This window comes from Taudactylus pleione, unplaced genomic scaffold (assembly GCF_031769625.1).
Source record: "Taudactylus pleione unplaced genomic scaffold, aTauple2 ptg000458l, whole genome shotgun sequence".
In the NCBI taxonomy this organism is placed as follows: Eukaryota; Metazoa; Chordata; class Amphibia; order Anura; family Myobatrachidae; genus Taudactylus; species Taudactylus pleione.
In genome coordinates this window covers 869,102-888,309 of record NW_028284860.1, presented here as the reverse complement: position 1 = coordinate 888,309, position 19,208 = coordinate 869,102, and the positions used below count along the sequence as shown (strand labels likewise).

The 19,208-nt window shown below is 39.0% G+C and overlaps 1 protein-coding gene across 1 annotated transcript; it reads right to left on the bottom strand.

The window, feature by feature from the left end:
• Nucleotides 1-8,546: 8,546 nt before the first annotated feature.
• IL10 (interleukin 10) lies at nucleotides 8,547-13,918 on the bottom strand. The gene is made up of 5 exons (XM_088448549.1): nucleotides 13,748-13,918; nucleotides 11,194-11,256; nucleotides 10,475-10,627; nucleotides 9,946-10,011; nucleotides 8,547-8,636 (listed from the first exon to the last, which is right to left on the bottom strand). The coding sequence occupies exons 1-5, from the start codon at nucleotides 13,916-13,918 to the stop codon at nucleotides 8,547-8,549; spliced, it is 543 nt and encodes a 180-aa protein (XP_088304675.1).
• Between the last annotated feature and the right edge of the window lie 5,290 nt (nucleotides 13,919-19,208).

Sequence of the window (19,208 nt, the reverse complement as noted above, 5' to 3'; positions counted from 1 at the left end):
ACGAGGGAAAACAAACTTTTCCCTCCTTGTCCCTGGATTCTTTAATCGTAGCGCGCTCTCAGCCACAAGACAGGTAACAGGTGATGACTAAATGCATCTCCTGCCAGGTGCCTCCACCTTTATGCTAAGAGACCGCTGACCGTGTGCTATCATGTCAGGAATCGTGATTCCACTCGACTAGCCCCCATCTGTTGAATCGTAATTAAACCTTGGTACAATCCTGCCAATAAACCTCTAGACACTCCTGCCTAAGACCTCTAAGCAATCCTGCCTAAGACCTCTAAACCTCAGATGTCACTATTCAGCGTTATCAGTAGTGCACACAGCAATAAATACCTTTAGACATTGAATTGTGTTTTCAGCGCACAAAGTTATTATTCAAGGTAAAAGTTCAGATAGTTACATGCTATGATCTAATATAATAAGCACAAATAGATAAATTATACAGACCCAAGGTACAGCCGTTATTTACGCAAGCACCTCTGAATTCAGATCCCCGGCTTCTGCAAGATACCTCCGTCCACACCAAAAAATATGAAGACTGGGTCTGCTCTCAGGCACTCACATATATACTCTTACAGAGATAAGCAATACAATAAAACACGTTGGCATGTTCTCATTGGTTCTTCATCTTGCTTCTTCTGTTACGATACAATTCATAGGTCAGTGCAAAGATCACAATCCGGCCTCCGAAAGCCCATTGTGTCCACTTTCCTGCTGCATAGTAATCTAGTCTGGTTACATTGTAGAATACATTTTTAATGCCTAACTCTAAGATAGTTCATAATTCGCAGACACATGTTACGATATCCCCGCCGATATGACTGGAGATCTGTGGAGACAAAGTAGTTTAGATCGGTGCCAAACATGGTCCACTTATCATGTACTAAAGCATAGTTATCATAAAACATATATTTCACAGCCTAATAGATCGAGTAATAATAATAATCCTTTTGCACTACGGAACCATTGCTTTAAGTGTATGTATGCGGGGAGAAACAGCACTAAATAGCGTTGTGCGTCTGGGGATCTGTGGGGTACTTAGCGAGCAGTACTAAGCTGGAAAGGCATCCTTGTGTGTGTGAGACTAGATCAGTATGATTTTGGGAAGGATCACTAAAAAGCTGAACGTGCTAATAATTAGCTATTTTGCTACTGCTCATATATAAGTCTGTGGTGGTTTTTTTTTTATATAAATATATGTCCTTTCACCATTTCTTTTAAAACTATAAAGTTTAGGATTCAGACAAATTCAATTGTGTAGATCAATGTCTGGGTTATATTACAATTGCCACAGCTCATACACTCTATATGTAAAATGCTCACAGTATTCTGGTGTATTGTTAGTTGTTTTCCTAATATACTGTGTTTGTTATGGTATCAAGGTTGTCCCCAGAATGGGCTTTGTGTACATCAGGGCATGATTTCTGGAAGGATTACTAAAAAGTGTTCTAATGCTAATAAGTAATTTTTTATGTATGTTAAACACTGTCGGTATGTGTTTGGGGAAGATTGTTACTCTGTGGTTTTGACAAAATGGCGTTGTGTCATCTATTTCTAAGATGGAGTCTTGTCGCCATTCGTGAGATGGCGTCGCGCAGATTCCAATTGTAAACAGATGCTGTCTCAGCTGATTATCCGGCTTTGATAGTACATAATAAGTAGATCATGTTTGGTGCCATTCTGATCCACTGTGTAATTGCAGATCTCTGGTACTATCAATGGGGAAATCGCAACAAGCATCTGCAAGTTATGAACTATAGGGAATTAGGTGATAGAATGTACAATGTATGAAGTGTTCATTGTTTAGTTATGCGGCAGGAAAAACTACACAAAGAGTCACTGGGAGGCTGAACTTCTCAAGTACAAACAGACCAATGAACTATGTCGTAACAGAAGACCAAAGAAGAACAACCAATGAAACAATACCAGCTCATGTCCATTGTATTGCCAATTCCTGAAAGAGTATATATGTGCACTCTCTGACCCTAGCCTTGAGTCTTCTTGTTATGCTGTTGACGGAGGTTTGTAATGCTGATGCCGGTATCTGGGCCCAGAGTGCGTGCATATATAAAAACTGTACCTTGGGTCTGTATGATTTATTTGTGCTTATTATATTAAATCACAGCATGTAACTATCTGTACTTTTCTTGAATAATAATTTTTTGCGTTGGACCACAAGTGCCAAAGTCTGAGAGCATTTATTGGGGTGTGCGACTGGTCATAGCGCTACTTAGCGCCATCTATGTTTAGAGGTTTATAGGCAGGATTGTGTAGAGGTTTATAGACAGGATTGTACCAAGGTTTAATCAGGATATAACAGTGCAGCTTAGAAGCTGTAGAAGAAGCTGGAGAGCCGGAGACAGCATGGAAGATGTTGGTGCAGCAAAGGTGCCGAAGTTGCAGCAAGAGCTGATGGTAGAGGAGTAGGTAGTTGATGCTGCAGCTTGGAGAGCCAATAGCAGCACGGTGGTATTGGTGCTGCTTGGAAGTCGTAGAAGAAGGCGGATAGCCAGGGACAGCACGGAAGCTGCTTTGGGAAATCCAAAATTGGCACCACGAGGAGGAACAGAATGCTGACCATGCAGCAAAGCTGAAGGAACTCATAAATATGCTATAGTTGGCGAGGTGGCAAAAGTCCAGTGAGTACAAATAGGAGGAACCACCAATCATGCTGCACTGTGGATGACACATCACTTCCTGAGGTGTGCCTATCACCTAGCAACAGGAGAAACTGGAGTAACCCCGTCCTTACTGGGTAAACTGCTCAAGAGAAACAAGTCGTGACCGTGACTTGTAACAATGTGTCTATGACACAGAGCTGTAACAAGGCATTCCCCTTATAAAGTGGATAGATCCCCTTCAGTTTTTGTACTCTGATGTCATCAGCCACTGACCAACATTATTCCCTACCATCCACGTGGGCATAGAGGGGGAATATAATCTTGTGGTGAACGAAGCGTGCCACCGTGCCTGAAGCGTAGTGAGTCAACAAGGGGACCAGTTTCTCTTTTGGTGTACTGTATGGGCAGGAAACCGCACTTCCGCCCTCACTCCACATCACTTCCAGGTACAGAAACTGAAGGGGAAATATACCTTTCTATTCCCTTATACATCTAGGAAGAGTATATACGCATGTATCTAGGAGAAGCCACAAAGATATCACAGATTAATAAAGTAGAACTGGTAACCTCTGAATTAATAACTAGATGTTTATAAAATAGGAATCACCCAAACAGATTCAAAAATATTTTTTTGATTTAAAAAGCGCATTTGTATAACACATTACTGTTCTGTCCTGCATTTATGTGTTAATATAATAATAATAATAATAATAATCATAATCATAATAATAAACGTTTTCACTATAAAAAACAGTCAGTAAAATGTATACATACAGCATTAAACAATAACATTTAGTTGTCACACAGCAAGTTCTCGGACCCTCTTACCACACCCGGTGTTGATAGTTCAATGGCTAGCATGTTTCTGCTGGTCAGTCTTTCCATTCTGCACATGTTGTCACTACCTAGCATCCGTGTGTTAACATTTCTCCCGAGGCCGATGCGGAATGGACACCGCCATCTTACTTTGGTCAGCTAACTTCAGATTTGTCCAATCCCTGAGGGATTAGTTATCACATGTTCTGTGCAGCCAATGACTGTCCAGAGTGCCCATTTTCAATCCCTCACTTGCAATTGCTCATTGCCAATACAACTTGTATTCACCTGTTCCTGGTTCCAGGGTCAGCAGTTCTGCCTCTGAGTCATGTTTCTCCTGTGAGTGCTTCTGAGCTCTTCAGCTCAAAGCTGAGAGCACTTGTCTCCTGTTGCTTCCTGCTTCAGTTCAGTGCTCATTCCTAATCAAGCACCATTGTGCTTCTCTGTCTCAGACTGCACATTCCTGCAAATTTTGGCCCTCATTCAGAGCCGTACGCTCTGAGCAGAGCGCACGCTCTGAATGAGGGCCGGGCTCCATTTTCATGGAGCGTCCTCCTGGACGCTCGTATAGCTGTGGGTCACCACCCACAGGCTATACGAGCGTGCATTGTGATGGTCGCGATGGTCGAGACCATCGCGACCATCGAATTTGCGAGCCGGAGCCTGCGGTTGAGGTTTTCAACCGCAAGCTCCGGAGTGATTTTGTCTCTATCAGAGCCAAAATCACTCCCACTGACATTACTAGTGATGTCAGTGGGCCGGCTTCTGACGGGAGGCGTTCCCGTGGGAACGCCCCCGTCAGGGAGGCACGCCCCCGGCACGCCCACCAAAGGGGGCGTGCTGTCAATCAACATTGACAGCACGCCCCCTTTGATCGGACACAACGAGCGAAGGACTTTCCTTCGCTCGTCGCGTCTGGCGCATGCGCACGACGGAGCTCCCTCCGTCGTGCGCATGCTCAGTCCATAACATCGACCCACTTGCGAGTGGACAGCCGCTCGTGAGTGGGTCTGAATCAGGCCCTTTGTTCCTAAAATTGTCCGTATTTTCCAATATTGAATATATAGCACATTTCTATTTGGTTTATTTTTTATGCAAGTTCAAAATAAGACTAGTTATTATTAGTCTGTGTTGCCTATGGGGCAGAGTCAAAAGAATACCTGTTTGCAGAACATATCTGACATGTTTATACTCCATATACATACTCCAGCAAGCATGGGTGATGCAAAGTTGTACGCAGTTCCATCACATCTCCATTTGCCCAATAGGAGGCTTTAACTGGACATTCTCACGTGAGTTCAGTGAGAGTGTGTTGATGCAACTGCCATCTTTGCAGAGTTGGTCATAAGCTTAAATATGGCAACTTCCAGGCGTATCTTTTGCACCTGGTATAGGCTGGTGCATACTACGACTACTACTATTACTACTACTATACTACTGCTACTACTACTGTTACTATGGCTACTAAACTACTGCTGATGCTACTACTACTACTATTATACTACTGCTACTACTACTATACTTCTACTACTGCTACTATACTACTCCTATTAAACTACGGCTGATGCTACTACTACTACTACTACTATTATACTACTGCTACTACTACTACTACTACTACTACTACTACTACTGCTACTTCTACTACTACTACTACTATTACTGCTACTATACTACTACTACTGCTACTATACTACTACTACTACTTCAGAATCAGTATCAATTACCACCGGATGCAACCATAAACCTCCCTAGGGGTGCCTAACCCTAACCTTCCCCCAGTGCCTAACCCTAATCCCCCTCTAAGTGCCTATACCTTACCCCCCTTCTTTGCTGCCAAAACCTAAGTCCCCCGGGGGGGTACCTAACCCTATGTCCCCCTGGGGGTGCCTAACCCTAACCCTCCCTTCCCTTAGCCTAAACCTAACCCCCCCTTCCCCGCTGTCTAAGCCTAAGTCCTCCGGGGTGGTGCCTAACTCTAAGTCCCCCCGCATGGGAGCCCAAAACCTAGCCCTCCCCCCTCCCCCGCAGAAGCGCCCAGCATCACTTCGATCGGGATGCCGGGCGCCGGTCTCCTGGCGTCGGTAAAATGACCGGCGTCTAGATGTAGACGCCGGTCATTTAACCCTTGCCGGGATAAAGCAGTCGGGAAGCTGGCCGTCGGGATTACGTCCACCGGCTTTCCGACTGCATACCACTACTACTACTACTACTGCTGCTACTACTTTTTAAATAAACACATGAAACAAAATAAACTTCTGCATTAATAGACTAGAAAAGAGAGCTGAGCATTTGTTTTTATTTTAAATAGAAACACTACAGGGGCATTAATAATATGCTTGAGTAAACACATATGTCTTGCTGACAAGTATTAAACCAAGCATAAAGGTAGCGGTTGGCCATACAACTCTGCATATGCAAAAAATATACCCAGGAACAAATACAATGATTTACATTCAACGTTACGTTAGGCCCTCTTAGGCCCTCATTCAGAGCCGTACGCTCTGAGCAGAGCGCACGCTCTGAATGAGGGCCGCCCTCCATAATTATGGAGCGTCCTCCTGGATGCTCGTATAGCTGTGGGTCACCACCCAGAGCCTATACGAGCGTGCAGTTTGATGGCCGCGATGGTCGTGACCATCGCGACCATCGAAACTGCGAGCCGAAGCCTGCGGTTGAGGTTTTCAACCGCAAGGCCCGGAGTGATTTTGGCTCTATCAGAGCCAAAATCACTCCCACTGACATCACTAGTGATGTCAGTGGGCCGGCTTCTGACGGTAGGCGTTCCCTTGGGAACGCCCCCGTCAGGGAGGCACGCCCCTGGCACGCCCACCAAAGGGGGCGTGCTGTCAATCAACATCGACAGCACGCCCCCTTTGATCAGACACAACGAGCGAAGGACTTTCCTTCGCTCGTCGCGTCTGGCGCATGCGCACGACGGAGCTCCCGCCGTCGTGCGCATGCGCAGTGCACAACATCGACCCACTTGCGAGCGGACAGCCGCTTGCGAGTTGGTCTGAATCGGGCCCTTAGTTTTATATTTAAAATATCTACACAACCCAGTTCAGTGAACATGTCATCATGGGGATTATAGTGCACCAGGATGTGATGAGCTTTGATGTACCTGCACAACAGCAAAGTTCTATGTTAGCAAATATATATGAGAGAACAGAAATCTGTACCAGGCTAAGATGACTAAAAGCCACATATGCAGGGCTATATAAAATGCACCTTACATTAGCAAAGCATATCGGAAGCATAGGAGATTAAAGTAAAGCCTTTCATGTGGTTGGCTATTCTGTGATATCATAATCATTACATCCTCACAGTCTATGTAAAAGCAAAAACAAGATTGTAAAAAAAATGTGTATTTCTATTGCTATTTTCAGAGCTCCTAACAAATTATAAATATGATATTCACAAAAAACTAAATAAAAAGCATATACAGGTTATTACCTGCATTTAAGATTGTTTTCTATATATATATATATATTTTTATAGAACACCTGTTCCTGAAGGTATGTAAAGGTTTGTAAGCCCTAAGCTGTAGCCCGGCATATAGTCACTCTTTTCCACAAGTAACACTTTGTCAGCGGACTCTTCTGCAATAACTGGTAGATTATTAGACAGCATGACAAAGGGTTGAACTGGAGAGTCATCCCATCAATGACCATATCTGGCAGACAGGACCCAGGATCCTACATGATTATTTAAAATCCTGAGAAAATTGCAAATTAATACATACACAGACACACGCAATCTGTCAGTATCTACTACATTTGAATGACCTTAAAAAGTATAAAAGAGAAAATATATAAAATTTTAGTATAGTACAGTTTTCACTAAACAATGCACTGAAGAGTACAGTACAAGCTAATCAGGTTATTCATGATGGGCAGACACCAAATGTCCATTTGTGTATCATTTAACCTGCTAGATACAAGATACATGTTGGTCAGTATAAAATAAAAATGAAAGGTGCAAGATAAATATGTCACAAGCAATTCTAATCTACTTAACAAATGAGCTCAGAAGTTACTTTAATTCACATTTTTTTATTACAAAAATATATTTTCATATAAAAACACTGCCAAACTTAAACAACAATAACAATTATGTTAAAAATATACATTAAATGTCAGAGTTATAAACATGAACACATTTTAAAAGAGGTATTTTTCCTTTTTATAAATAGATTATTTGACTTTCAACTCAATGCATACTTCCATCTGTAATCCATAAAAAGAGAGGTTAACACATGTTCCCAGTGTGCCGTAGCTGAAAGCATAGGGTGCCTAATAGATGATCCAGCTATGGCTATAGATGTTATTTTCACTTTGGCAGTTGTCATAGCGATATAATAATAGTAAATTGCAACTAAAATGTTTGCAATTTTCATAAATAAATTAACTGTCTTTATTGAAAAGAATGACGTGTTGACTGAAATGAATTTCAACCCAAATCCTCAATATTATAATGTCCTATATAAATATGCTGGTTTAATAAAAAAATGTACCTGAATTATAAGAGTGCATTGACTGCCTGGTAATTTTTTAAATGACAGACTTTATGTGCGGTATGTAGGGGGAAAAGCATTTCATTTAATTGAATAATAGATTCAATGTGAAAACTTGTTGAAATGATGAGGAAAATACCAGTATTGCCCCAAAAACTATAAAACAGCAGTGCTGAATTGTTAAAAATATAAATATAAGTAACAGAAACAGCATTAAAACATGCAGTTTGTGTAAACATTAAAGGCTCTATGGTCCCCACTGTATGTAAGTTTGGGATACGCAGCATCAAACAATAAAAATTAATCAACATGATCAATTTCACTCTCCCAAATTCTTTTTCACATTCAATAGAATGTTCTTCAATTATTTCCCTCAAGTTGGGAAGACACCAGAGGCTGATAAAGCAATCGTAAATGTTTATTTATGTTTCTACTTCAGTGATCACTATTCAGTTGATTATACCTACAGATGAATATTTTTTGATTAAATCTTTGTAAACTGTATAAAGAGTTAAAAACCCGACATGTAAAATAGGGCATTAAAAGTTTTTTTTCTTAAAAACAACACACACACACAAATGGAATAAACTCTATTTCTTCCTGGTCATCAGATATTCCTCAATGTAATCAATAAAGATGTCAAATTCTCCGACTGCCTTATAGATTCCTTGATCCTTTAGCTGAAAATTAAACAAAAAAGAATGACTTATTGATGCTTTTTTTCCCATTTAAAATAAAAAAGGAAAATTTAAAGTTAGCATAATAGTACTTTTTTTTTTTTACTACAGTATTTTAATCATTTGGTTTATTTTGCAATGTTTGAGAAACGTCGTCATTGATGTGTTGACATAGCTTCTGTGTTTGCAGATGTAATTGTTGATGTCATATGGGAATTATTGCACTGTTTAAAGTAATGGATAATATTTATAATACTACTTCTGACATCATTATTTGTGCTATGTCTAGTAACGTTTTTTTTTTTAAAAAATGTAATTACAATTCACCATAGTTCCCTGTTTTTTTGTTTTTGCTTTTAATTTTAAATAAAACTGAGTTTTGGTGATTTCCTTTTATTCCAGATACACAATAATACTGTATTTTACAATGTGATCAGTGTGCACATGTATTTATTCTATTGTGTTTCTGTCCAATGAACTTTAAGAATATGTGTCATGTAAATAACATTCACCAGATTATGAAATATATATAATAGACCCTAATCCATCGATTTTAATTAAAATGATGTTCACCTGACGTTAATTCCAAATTCTAAATATAATGAATAAAACAGTCAGACTGTGTTATTACAGACAATTATTTTTAATAATAACTTGATTTATCAGCTAATCATGCTGAAATAAAACAAATTAGTTTGCTGAAATATGTCGGCATCTAATTCATAGACTAAGGGGGTATCCAATTAGCCGCGGTAAATTACAGCAGTTAATTACCTCGCCCGGGGCTATCCAATTATCAAGATTTTTTTTTGAGACCTGATGTGTCCCGAAAAAGAATCCACTAAAATTGCTGTTTTTTCACCTGAAAAAAGGCGAAAACACATAGGTCAGCGAGCTTATCGCGGAACCTATGTTTTTTCGGGAGAACTATCCTATGATTTTGACCGAAATCATAGGATAGCGCGAAAAAAAACATTGGTGAAAATCGGGGATAATCGCTGAAAAATCCCCGATTTCCACCGATCGCGGGGTCATTTAGCGCCTGAACAATGTTTCATGTAATTGGATACCGCTCTAGCTCTTTTGCATTCTACATATGACTTTTACTACCAATTGCCAGAGGAGTTGGCAGAGGGTCAGATAAGAATCATAACAGATGGATGAACCAAAGCTATCTTGCGGTTTTGCAATGTTACACGGACAGGAAATGTAGTTTCTTGCACTTATATCTATGAATGGACACATCTTTTCACCTTTGACCTATTTTCTCAGCTAGCTATTGGCCAATACTAATCAGCTATGCTACACATACCTTAGTATACGTTTCTTTGATCTGTTTGATGGCCTTACTTTTTCTTTCACATGGAAGAAAATGTTGCTGTGAAAGAGACAAATAATAAGTGACGTAAGCAGAGGTATATGGAGGCTTCTACAGGATGATATTATACTATTTCCTAGCCTGAAGGAAAAATACAGGCTCAGATGGAATATTGTAGAAATTATTTCTTATTGAATGTGTAACGGAATGCAGTACAGTTTTATTATTGTTTGAGATGACTTTACAACTTATTACATATGTGATATTCAGCATGTGTCATCTTCTTCTTTAAAAAGTGTGGAATTGTGATAAAGGAATGTTACAGACCATATGCCGCAATTTATATTTCTCAAAATTTGGGTTGTTGCTAAATATGTATGAAATAACCTGATCAGTAACTTAAAATGATAAAAAACAAAGTACTGTGTAGGTAATTGTGAGAAACAACGTTCTGACGTGTTGGATACATACTTTATATCTGCACAGTAAGCTTTACAGCAAACACTCTATAGCCAATACTTACACAACGTTTCAATGTCTGTTTCAGGTCCATCAACTTGTCCTTCATAAAATGGACATTTGTTTTGATGGCATTGTTGTCTCCCTTGGCATGTGGTAAAACATCATCCAAGTAAAATCGAATCATTTCCGATACAGTCTGGCATCCAATGGAACTCTATATAAGCAGTGAGAGTATGTCAGTGGAAAATAATTATTTTACTCATGTAGAATAAGTAATATCTTTTTAAATCGTTCAGATTCTGAAGTTGTGTGCAAAGTCCTTTGTACTACTGGCTACACAGAGGTGCACACATTTGTAGTAGCAGGAACGGCATGCATCTTTTGGTGCAACTGTTACTGGCTGCCTCTTTATTTTAATTCCATGGTTGATGGCTGTGGTGCAAATCTGCCAATGTGTGTACAAAGATGCACTGTCGGCGGACCATTGGCTGTACCATGGCAGGTGCAGAATGTCCGAGAGATCATTGCCGCAGGTGTCAGTGGAACTGTGTTTTTTAGACACAGTCTTTGACATAAACATGCCTGTGACACACCCCTGACTGCTGGCCCCCTTCCAGTTACCATCCACAAACGAGCAGAGGTAATGCTTTACTTGCGCCCACCGTTGAATCACCCCCTGTATGTTTCTTATCTCTATATCGTGTGTGTGTGTGTGTGTGTTTATTTCACCATTACTTTTTTTTATATACTTTATGCTGTATAAGAAAATGATAAGTTTACCTTAAAATCTTGTAACAGGTCATTTTCAAGTAAAATTGTTTCTAGAGCATTATCTTTCATTTGCTGAAAAAAATAAGGTTAATTGGATGAGAATTTGCGTTTATAATGCCAAAATAACCAACATAATGTGCACTGGTTTGAGGGGAGAGGTGCTAAGCTCTGGAAAGTGATACATTGGTAATAGATAAAGTACAAGTCACTCAGCTCCTAACTGTCATGTTACAGACTGTGTTTGAAAAATGACAGTTAGGAGCTGATTGGTTGGTAGTTTATCTCTCTACAATTTATCACTTTCCAGAGCTTAGTACATTTGTCCCATAATCTTCTGTACACCAGCTGTTATAAAAGGAGTTACAATGTAATCTGATGTATACAGTTGCATCTAAAGTTTCATGCAGATACTTCTTGCGATTATTTGGCCTTTATGAGGTTGTCACACGAATTGTGTACTGGATGACAGGATACACATGATTGTTGCAGCTTCTCACACTCACGTGGAAAAAAAAGTTTTACTTCTATTTGTATACTGCTGTAATTAGCCTAAAACTGTACAAAGAAGCTTTTGTGAGTGAGACCCACATGCTTATTTGAAGTGTTGTATAGGCACACTATGTTTCTGTCATTTCTTTTTTACTCTGTGAAATGTGAATCATTTTGTACAAGTTAACAATGACTCACTGTGATGATTTAAGTAAAAGGTTGCATTATTATGTGAAAGGTAATATCATAGTGAAACAGCGATCACTTCCTCTACTCCGCAAACAAACTTGTATCTCTTTCTGTCACGTTTGTATTTTAACTTAAGCTTAAATAGTTTTGTACATTTACTTTTTAATGATGCTTTCACTATTGTTGTTGGTCTCCTGGAATCTTATTCAGCCAGTACAGTAATGTCTGACTATGTTTATTACTGATGTTACTACAGAGATTTTTGTTAAAATGCTTTTCATCCAAAGTTTTTTAAGGGATGCATAGGAACATCTTAATGTCTATTCAAAGGTAAGACAAATGTGTACTAGCTTTTTTACATTATTGGCACTTGGTTGGCTGGTGACATAATCTTGCTGTATTGGTTTAGTATGGAGGTGGGGAGTATCTTCAGTGTGAATTTATCAAGAGTACATACAAAATGCAAATTCATTAACTGAAAATGTGACATAATATTTTTTTCTTTTTGCCATTTCTTATATCAGACTTTAAGGCAATCTGTGGCTCGTAACTCACCAGCTGTATAACAGCTACCAGCATAGTTTATAATTGAATGTGAGTGATAGTATTTTATTGGCTAACTGAATAAGTGAGTGCTAACATTCAAGACTGTGCCTCTATGTTTTAGGGTCAGCGAGATATTAGCACATAGGGAAACCTCTGTGAGCTAAGCACTTAAAGGTACTTTAATTCTACTTAATTAATGGTGGACTCTAATAAAGGTCCATATTTTGCTCATCACTGTTACTACTGCTACTCCTCATGTACAAGAATAGAACACTAAAAACTAAATTAATGTGTATTATATATATGCTATAGATAGTATGATATATGATGCTGTGAGATAATAGTCATCCAACTGCAATCAATAGTAATAAAAATTTTTACAGCATGAAGGTGATCAGATAAATAATCATAAACCTAGAATTGAAAATGCAATTGTTTAGACAATTGTATAGGTAAATACATTATTAATGGTAAGCCACTGCTGGTGCAGCTAAATATATGAATATATTGCAAGCTGTCTTGGCTGAAAGTTTATGCATATTATAATTTAGAAGAAGAGAGGTAAGGCATTTTGCATAACATAAATGAAATAACGATGTTAAAGGGTATGTTATGTAGAATTAATTTTTAATCCTATAAATTCCCCATTTAGCGGAACTACAGGGGTGAAGCAAAAGCAAAACTTTAGCGTTCTCCAGATTGTCTCTGCAAGGATAAATTTGGTTAAAGATGGCAGCAGTAGTATCTCCCTCCCAGAAAACCAGGGACCGCATGGTTCTAATTGCTGAGTAAAGAGCTGCATAGACGTAAAAAAATATTTTGACTATACAGGGGAAAGGTTTAGAAAATGGAGAACTATTTGCAACAGTATTAACTGTACCTCACTTACTGTATGTTGTAGAAACACTAGGTGGAAAATGTAGTAAAAAGAAATAAAACTTTTTTGCCCTTCAATTTATTCATTCCCTTGCCTTTATTTGAATATAATTTAACAGGGAATCAGTTATAAAAATAAAAAATATAGTCTTTTTTTATATTTGAAAAGTAGTTGTTAATAATACAATTTATTAATTATTTTTCTGTGTAATATTCATTGAATGTCTTGAAATATAGTTATAGCTATGACCTTAAGTTCAAGAATATTATTTTTATATTTACTATACTCTAAATTGCATTACAGCTCATAACAGTACAATATGAATACAACATGTAAAATATATGCATTTGAACATATTTACATCAATAAATAAAAGCATGAAATAAGTATTTCTGCAACAATCTGTCCACCAACCAACATAGAAATATGTAATATGCAGCATTGTTGTGTAATACTACTTACAAAATAGTCCCTGACTTTCTGAAAAGTGATTCTCAGATCTTTGAGTTTAGCAGGGAATATATTTATAATTCGTTGGCAATTTCCTTCAGCATCTCCACTTTGACTTGTCACCTTCTGGCAGCAGATGGAAGCCAGCAAAAGAAACCAGGATAGGCAGTTCATCTTTTTCATAGGCACCCAAATGAACCTACAGGTCTGCAAAAAAAGGCATAAACTGTGAAGGTCCATTGTCCTGTTTTATACTGAATCTCCATGCAAATCTGGGTTACGTGCTTCCTGTGTCACCACACCTCTAAATAATTTCACCACTCTTTTTTAACTATTTTTCTTGTAAATTGTAAAGTGGTTTTTGCTAGCAGGGGAGGTTTTTTTTTTCTAAGTTTGTGGTTGTGGGTTCTCTCCTCTTTGTTAAAAATTATGTTATTTTTATCCTTGGGGATTTATAGTAAATACTGTATGATGCTTATTTTAATTCTTATGTAAACTTGTTCTCTTAAATGGTGTTAATTGTGACATTTCTTTTAATGTCTTGAAGTTTTTACAACTACTATATCTCCACTGTACAAAATGACAGGTTATCTTGAGTATTCAGTCATGAAATGCTAACATGTTTGCAATTACTAGTTTCATCTGAATTCTGAGTAATAGTTATCAGAACATATGTAAATGCAGCCATGCCAGTATTCTTCGTGGCTTTAAAATAAGTAACATTTCAACACTGGAAACAGTTTACGTGAAGTATATGTTAACAATCAGAGCCCATAGCTGTTAACTGTTTGAGTAATATTTAAAAAGGGAACAGTCTAAACCCAATTCAGTTGGATCATTCAGTTGCTTATCTTGTAATATGTGTGAATACATGGATATCATCAACTCCCAAAATATTCCAGGGAGTGATAGTGAAGTCCATACAGGGAGAGATAGCATATTGTGTAATTCCCTGTATGTGGTATATATGGTAATTTATGGATATAATTAAATTCCCTAGCACCAATGGGTCTTAATGAGGAAATAGGCATAGTAGGGGTGATTTAGAGGTGGAGGTAGTGAAGGGTGTAATTGGACAATGGTTTCCCTCTGCGCTGCGTCCAAGCCACACTGCGCATTGCTTCCTGATGGTTACCGCAGATTACAATTGCATGCAGACCCATGCAGTTTTGATGGGCGTTTCTGGGTGGTAAATGGGGGTTGGCTGCCAGACACAGGCATGCCAGTGTCAGCGACTGCGTCTATGTATGCACTTGCACTGACACCGGCGGCCATGTTCAGTCAGACATTCTACGCCTGCCATAGGGCAGGTGCAAAGTCCGATGGTGGGGCCAATGATGCGCTGATAGTGCATCTTTGTACACACATTGGCAAGTTCATGCTGCGGCCATTGTGCAACATGATAGGATGCCCCTCAGTCATGGCATTAGAAGAAAGATGCAGTAACAGCTGCAACAAAAGACACAACCGCTGCTGCCATAGCATCCACCTCACTAAATCACTCCAGTATCTTTTTTAAACTGATCATGTGAATGAATTAGTGGTCTGGAATATGGGTGTAGCAAATAAAGTTTGACACTTATAAGCATTGGCGGCCCCAGAGGTGGGGCTGCAGCGCAGTCTAAAATTCACATAGGGGAGCCACACTACCTGCCAGTGAGCCTCAGCCATCTATGTTTGGCAGCATTTGAAATGGCAGGTAGTGTGGCTCCCCTATTTGAATTTTGGACTGTGCTGCAGCCCCACCTCTGGAGCCGCCACTGCTTATAAGATATAAATAACCTAATGGGTCCGTTTTTATTTCTCTTTTTGCCTTCTTCATGTGGGGCAATATCGGAAGTACCGATTTAAGAAAATCAAGCACCTACAAGAATTGTTTATAATAAACATGCTATCAAATATTTTCATAGTTTCTAATATTATCTGATGATGTCTATGTGGTTGTCCCAAGTGATCTGAATATAATATAGTTTGTACCATTAAATTGTAATAAGTAATTTTCTTTATATAAACATTTGTATGTATGAACATGCAGTTATTGAATCTTGATTGAAATATGTTTAGAATTGTTCATATATAGTGAGTTGTTGCTATGATGTGATAAGTGCTACTCATTATAGAAGAAAATAATTTACTGTTGAAAATTTTTATTGTAATTGTAAACATCTATAATTTTATGCATATAAATTACAAACTGTCTGCAATGATGTCATCGTACGTAAAATCACATTTAACGATTTGCATGTTGCATACGGACAGGGCTTACCAATAACTATGTGGGTATAAAGAGGAACTATCAGAAGTGGGAGGCCACACCACTGACAAAGTCCATTTGATGAAGCCGGTTGGATGGCCCCTCACATGACTTCCTTGGTCTGGTCAGGTCGTTCATGAGCTCTGCTGCCTGACAGTCTGTGTATGCAGATGGGATCCCTGTTTACCTCAACCTGTAGCTAGGATGAAAGGTTGGCAGCTCTCCACTGTGCTCCAGATAAGTGCAAAGTTGCATTTTACATGTGATCAGCTATTGCTTTTTATAAATAAATATTTTTATACATTACAAAAGGTGATCTTTTTCTTTTGGTCCTAGAAACTGTACAGCGTGGGAAAAACAATATCAGGAGAGAGTTCCACCAACACTCTCAGAATTGAGATAAGCAAACTATTCTTATATCTCATGTACGAGTCTATTTGTTAGTATAATTTATATACATTAAGTTCCCTGGCTCTGGACCTTCAGGGGGTAATAGCAGCCAACTAATTGTATTTTTAGAATAAATATTCTCATTTGTATCCTGTGTGCTGACAAGGTTTTATCACAAACATTACAACCTAATTTTAATGTGCTACGGACACTTGGGGATGCCATATAACTAAAATATATTAATTGTAATACTACTACTAAAAATAATAATAACATGCATTACAGGCAGCTGAATCTCTTTTCACATCTCTAGGATGCTCTCCTAATACAATGCCTCTATGCAAGAAACTACAGTATATTTCTGCAAATGAAGACTGGAAGGCTGTCACTCACACTATGTCTAATGAGTTAGAGAAGCATCCCCACCTTGACAAGGCTCTCTGCTACAGAGAGGTGGAAAAGACCACGAAAGACGTATTTTCTTAACTATAATTGCTCTAGTTATTTCATATTCATTACTGAGCTCCATAATCGGCAGCTCTGATACACTGTACACTGTATACTGTATTAATATCAAAATGTAGCTTTACTTGCATTTTAAGTAATGTAATCATAGAAAGCAATAGCAAAATGTTTATAACATTAATACTTAACTTATTTTTACATCGTTCTATGTGTTTACAGTCATTCATTGTATTTAGTTTATTAGTCTATAGATGAATCTGAAGCCAGTCAGTTTGCAATGACAAATACAATGTACATGTGATGCCATATATCTCCATACAGTATATCTTGATATTACAAAAATGTTGCTGTCATAGTCCAGGGAAAAGCCCTGTGCTTCGTGCAGCTGTACTTGTGAGTCATAGCTTTGGATGACATAGGGTTGTGGTCAGGTCTAGAATCCACTGCTTCATTCACAAACTGTTCTGCGTTTTAGGTATTAAGTAACATCAGTACTGACATAAAGAAAAAGGATTTCCACTATTCCTGTCTTTTGGTAACACATGCATATAGCAATTTGAAAGTACATTATGATAATCATTAAATATGAGCTCGTAGCTGAAACATATCTTTTACAAAAGCAAACATACTTCTAAAAGGTATGCTTAATACTTTTCTGTATTAAACTTTAAGAATTTAATGTTATTGCTGCAACTTCCACAAATATACCTCAGCATGGTTATATTTTACATGGGGCACTACTACTGTGTATTATTCTCATTACTATATGGAAGATAAGACAAATATATAAAAGATAGCCACTTTGAGTATTAAAGGGACAACAAGTGCCGTATGTGGGCAGCACAGACGGTGTAATGGTTAGCGTTACTGCCTCACAGCACTGAGGTCATGGGTTAGTTTCCCACTACGGCCCTAACTGTGTGGAGTTTGTATATTCTCCCTGTGCTTGCGTGGGTTTCCTCCGGGTGCTCCGGTTTCCTCCCACACTCCAAAAATATACTGGTAGGTTAATTGGCTCACCACAAAATTGACCATAGTGTGTATGTGTGTGTGTGCATGTGATAGGGAATATAGATTGTAAGCTCCACTGGGGCAGGGACAGATGTGAGTGGTAAGATATTCTCTGTAAAGCGCTGCGGAATATGTGTGCGCTATATAAATAACTGGTAATAAATAATAATAAAAGAAATAAATTACAACCACAAACTAACAAAATGAATGAATGTAAAAATGTAGACATTTATGATCTATGGGCCTGATTCAGCTTTGGGAATAAAGTAAGATATAGCAAGTAACTGTGAAGCTGGGCAAACCGGGTTAGGTATAAAATCCTGGCTGTCGGGATGCCGCTGTTCAGAATACCGACAGCTGCATCCCGACAGCCAGAATCCCACCCATAGGAAGGCACGTAAGTATTTTCCCTACCATAACCCCTACCCTAACCTTAACCTTCCCTCCCCGGTGCCTAAACCTATCCCCCCCTTCCTATTGCCTAAACCTAAACTCCCCCACCCCGCACCCTAAAAATAAGAGCCCCTCCACGGTGCCTAAGCCTATTCTACCCCTCTAGTGCCTAAACCAAACCTCCCCCTCCCCGTACCCTAATCCTAACACTCCCTCCCCGATGCCTAACCCTAACCTTCTCCCTAATGTCTAACCCTAACCCCGCTACCTAACGCTAACCTCACCCTAACACACCGATACTTACCTTCGGAATGCCAATGGTTGGGATACTGGTGCTGGAATCATGATCTGTTGGGATTTTGACGCTGGTATTTGGACCATCGGCATCCTGCATGCCGGAATGCTGACTACATTCCAGGCAAACCATGTTGAAATGCAAGGGTGCAAATACATACATTTTATTTGCATGTGGGGTAAATACTGGCTGCTTTTGCATGTAGGCCACAGATGCTGCACAGCTTTATTTTACACTGGAATGTAAATTTTAATTTGGACACACCCCTCCCAAATCTAAATATCTCTGCGCATTTTAAATCTGCTCCACCTGCAGTGTAACATGGTTTTACCAAGATGCACAGTTATGCTGGCCATACACCTGCACGATTTCAGGCCGATTGCCCGAGTCATATGATGGATCATGTGAAAATCGTGTATTATTTTAGTAAGATAAGATCCGATGCGCGCTCCCGCAGCTTCTATGATCGGATCTTATGATCAGATGTGCAGCCCATATGTTCCATTCTATCGTGTGCAGATAGTGCCGTGTATTTTGTTCATGCTAACCATCGTGCAGCAATTCCAGTCATTTTCCTAATGAGCACGTGAGGCACAGGATCGATCATACGACAGATCCTGTGCTAAGAAAGACAACAAACATGCTGCCGGAACTGCCAGGGAGCT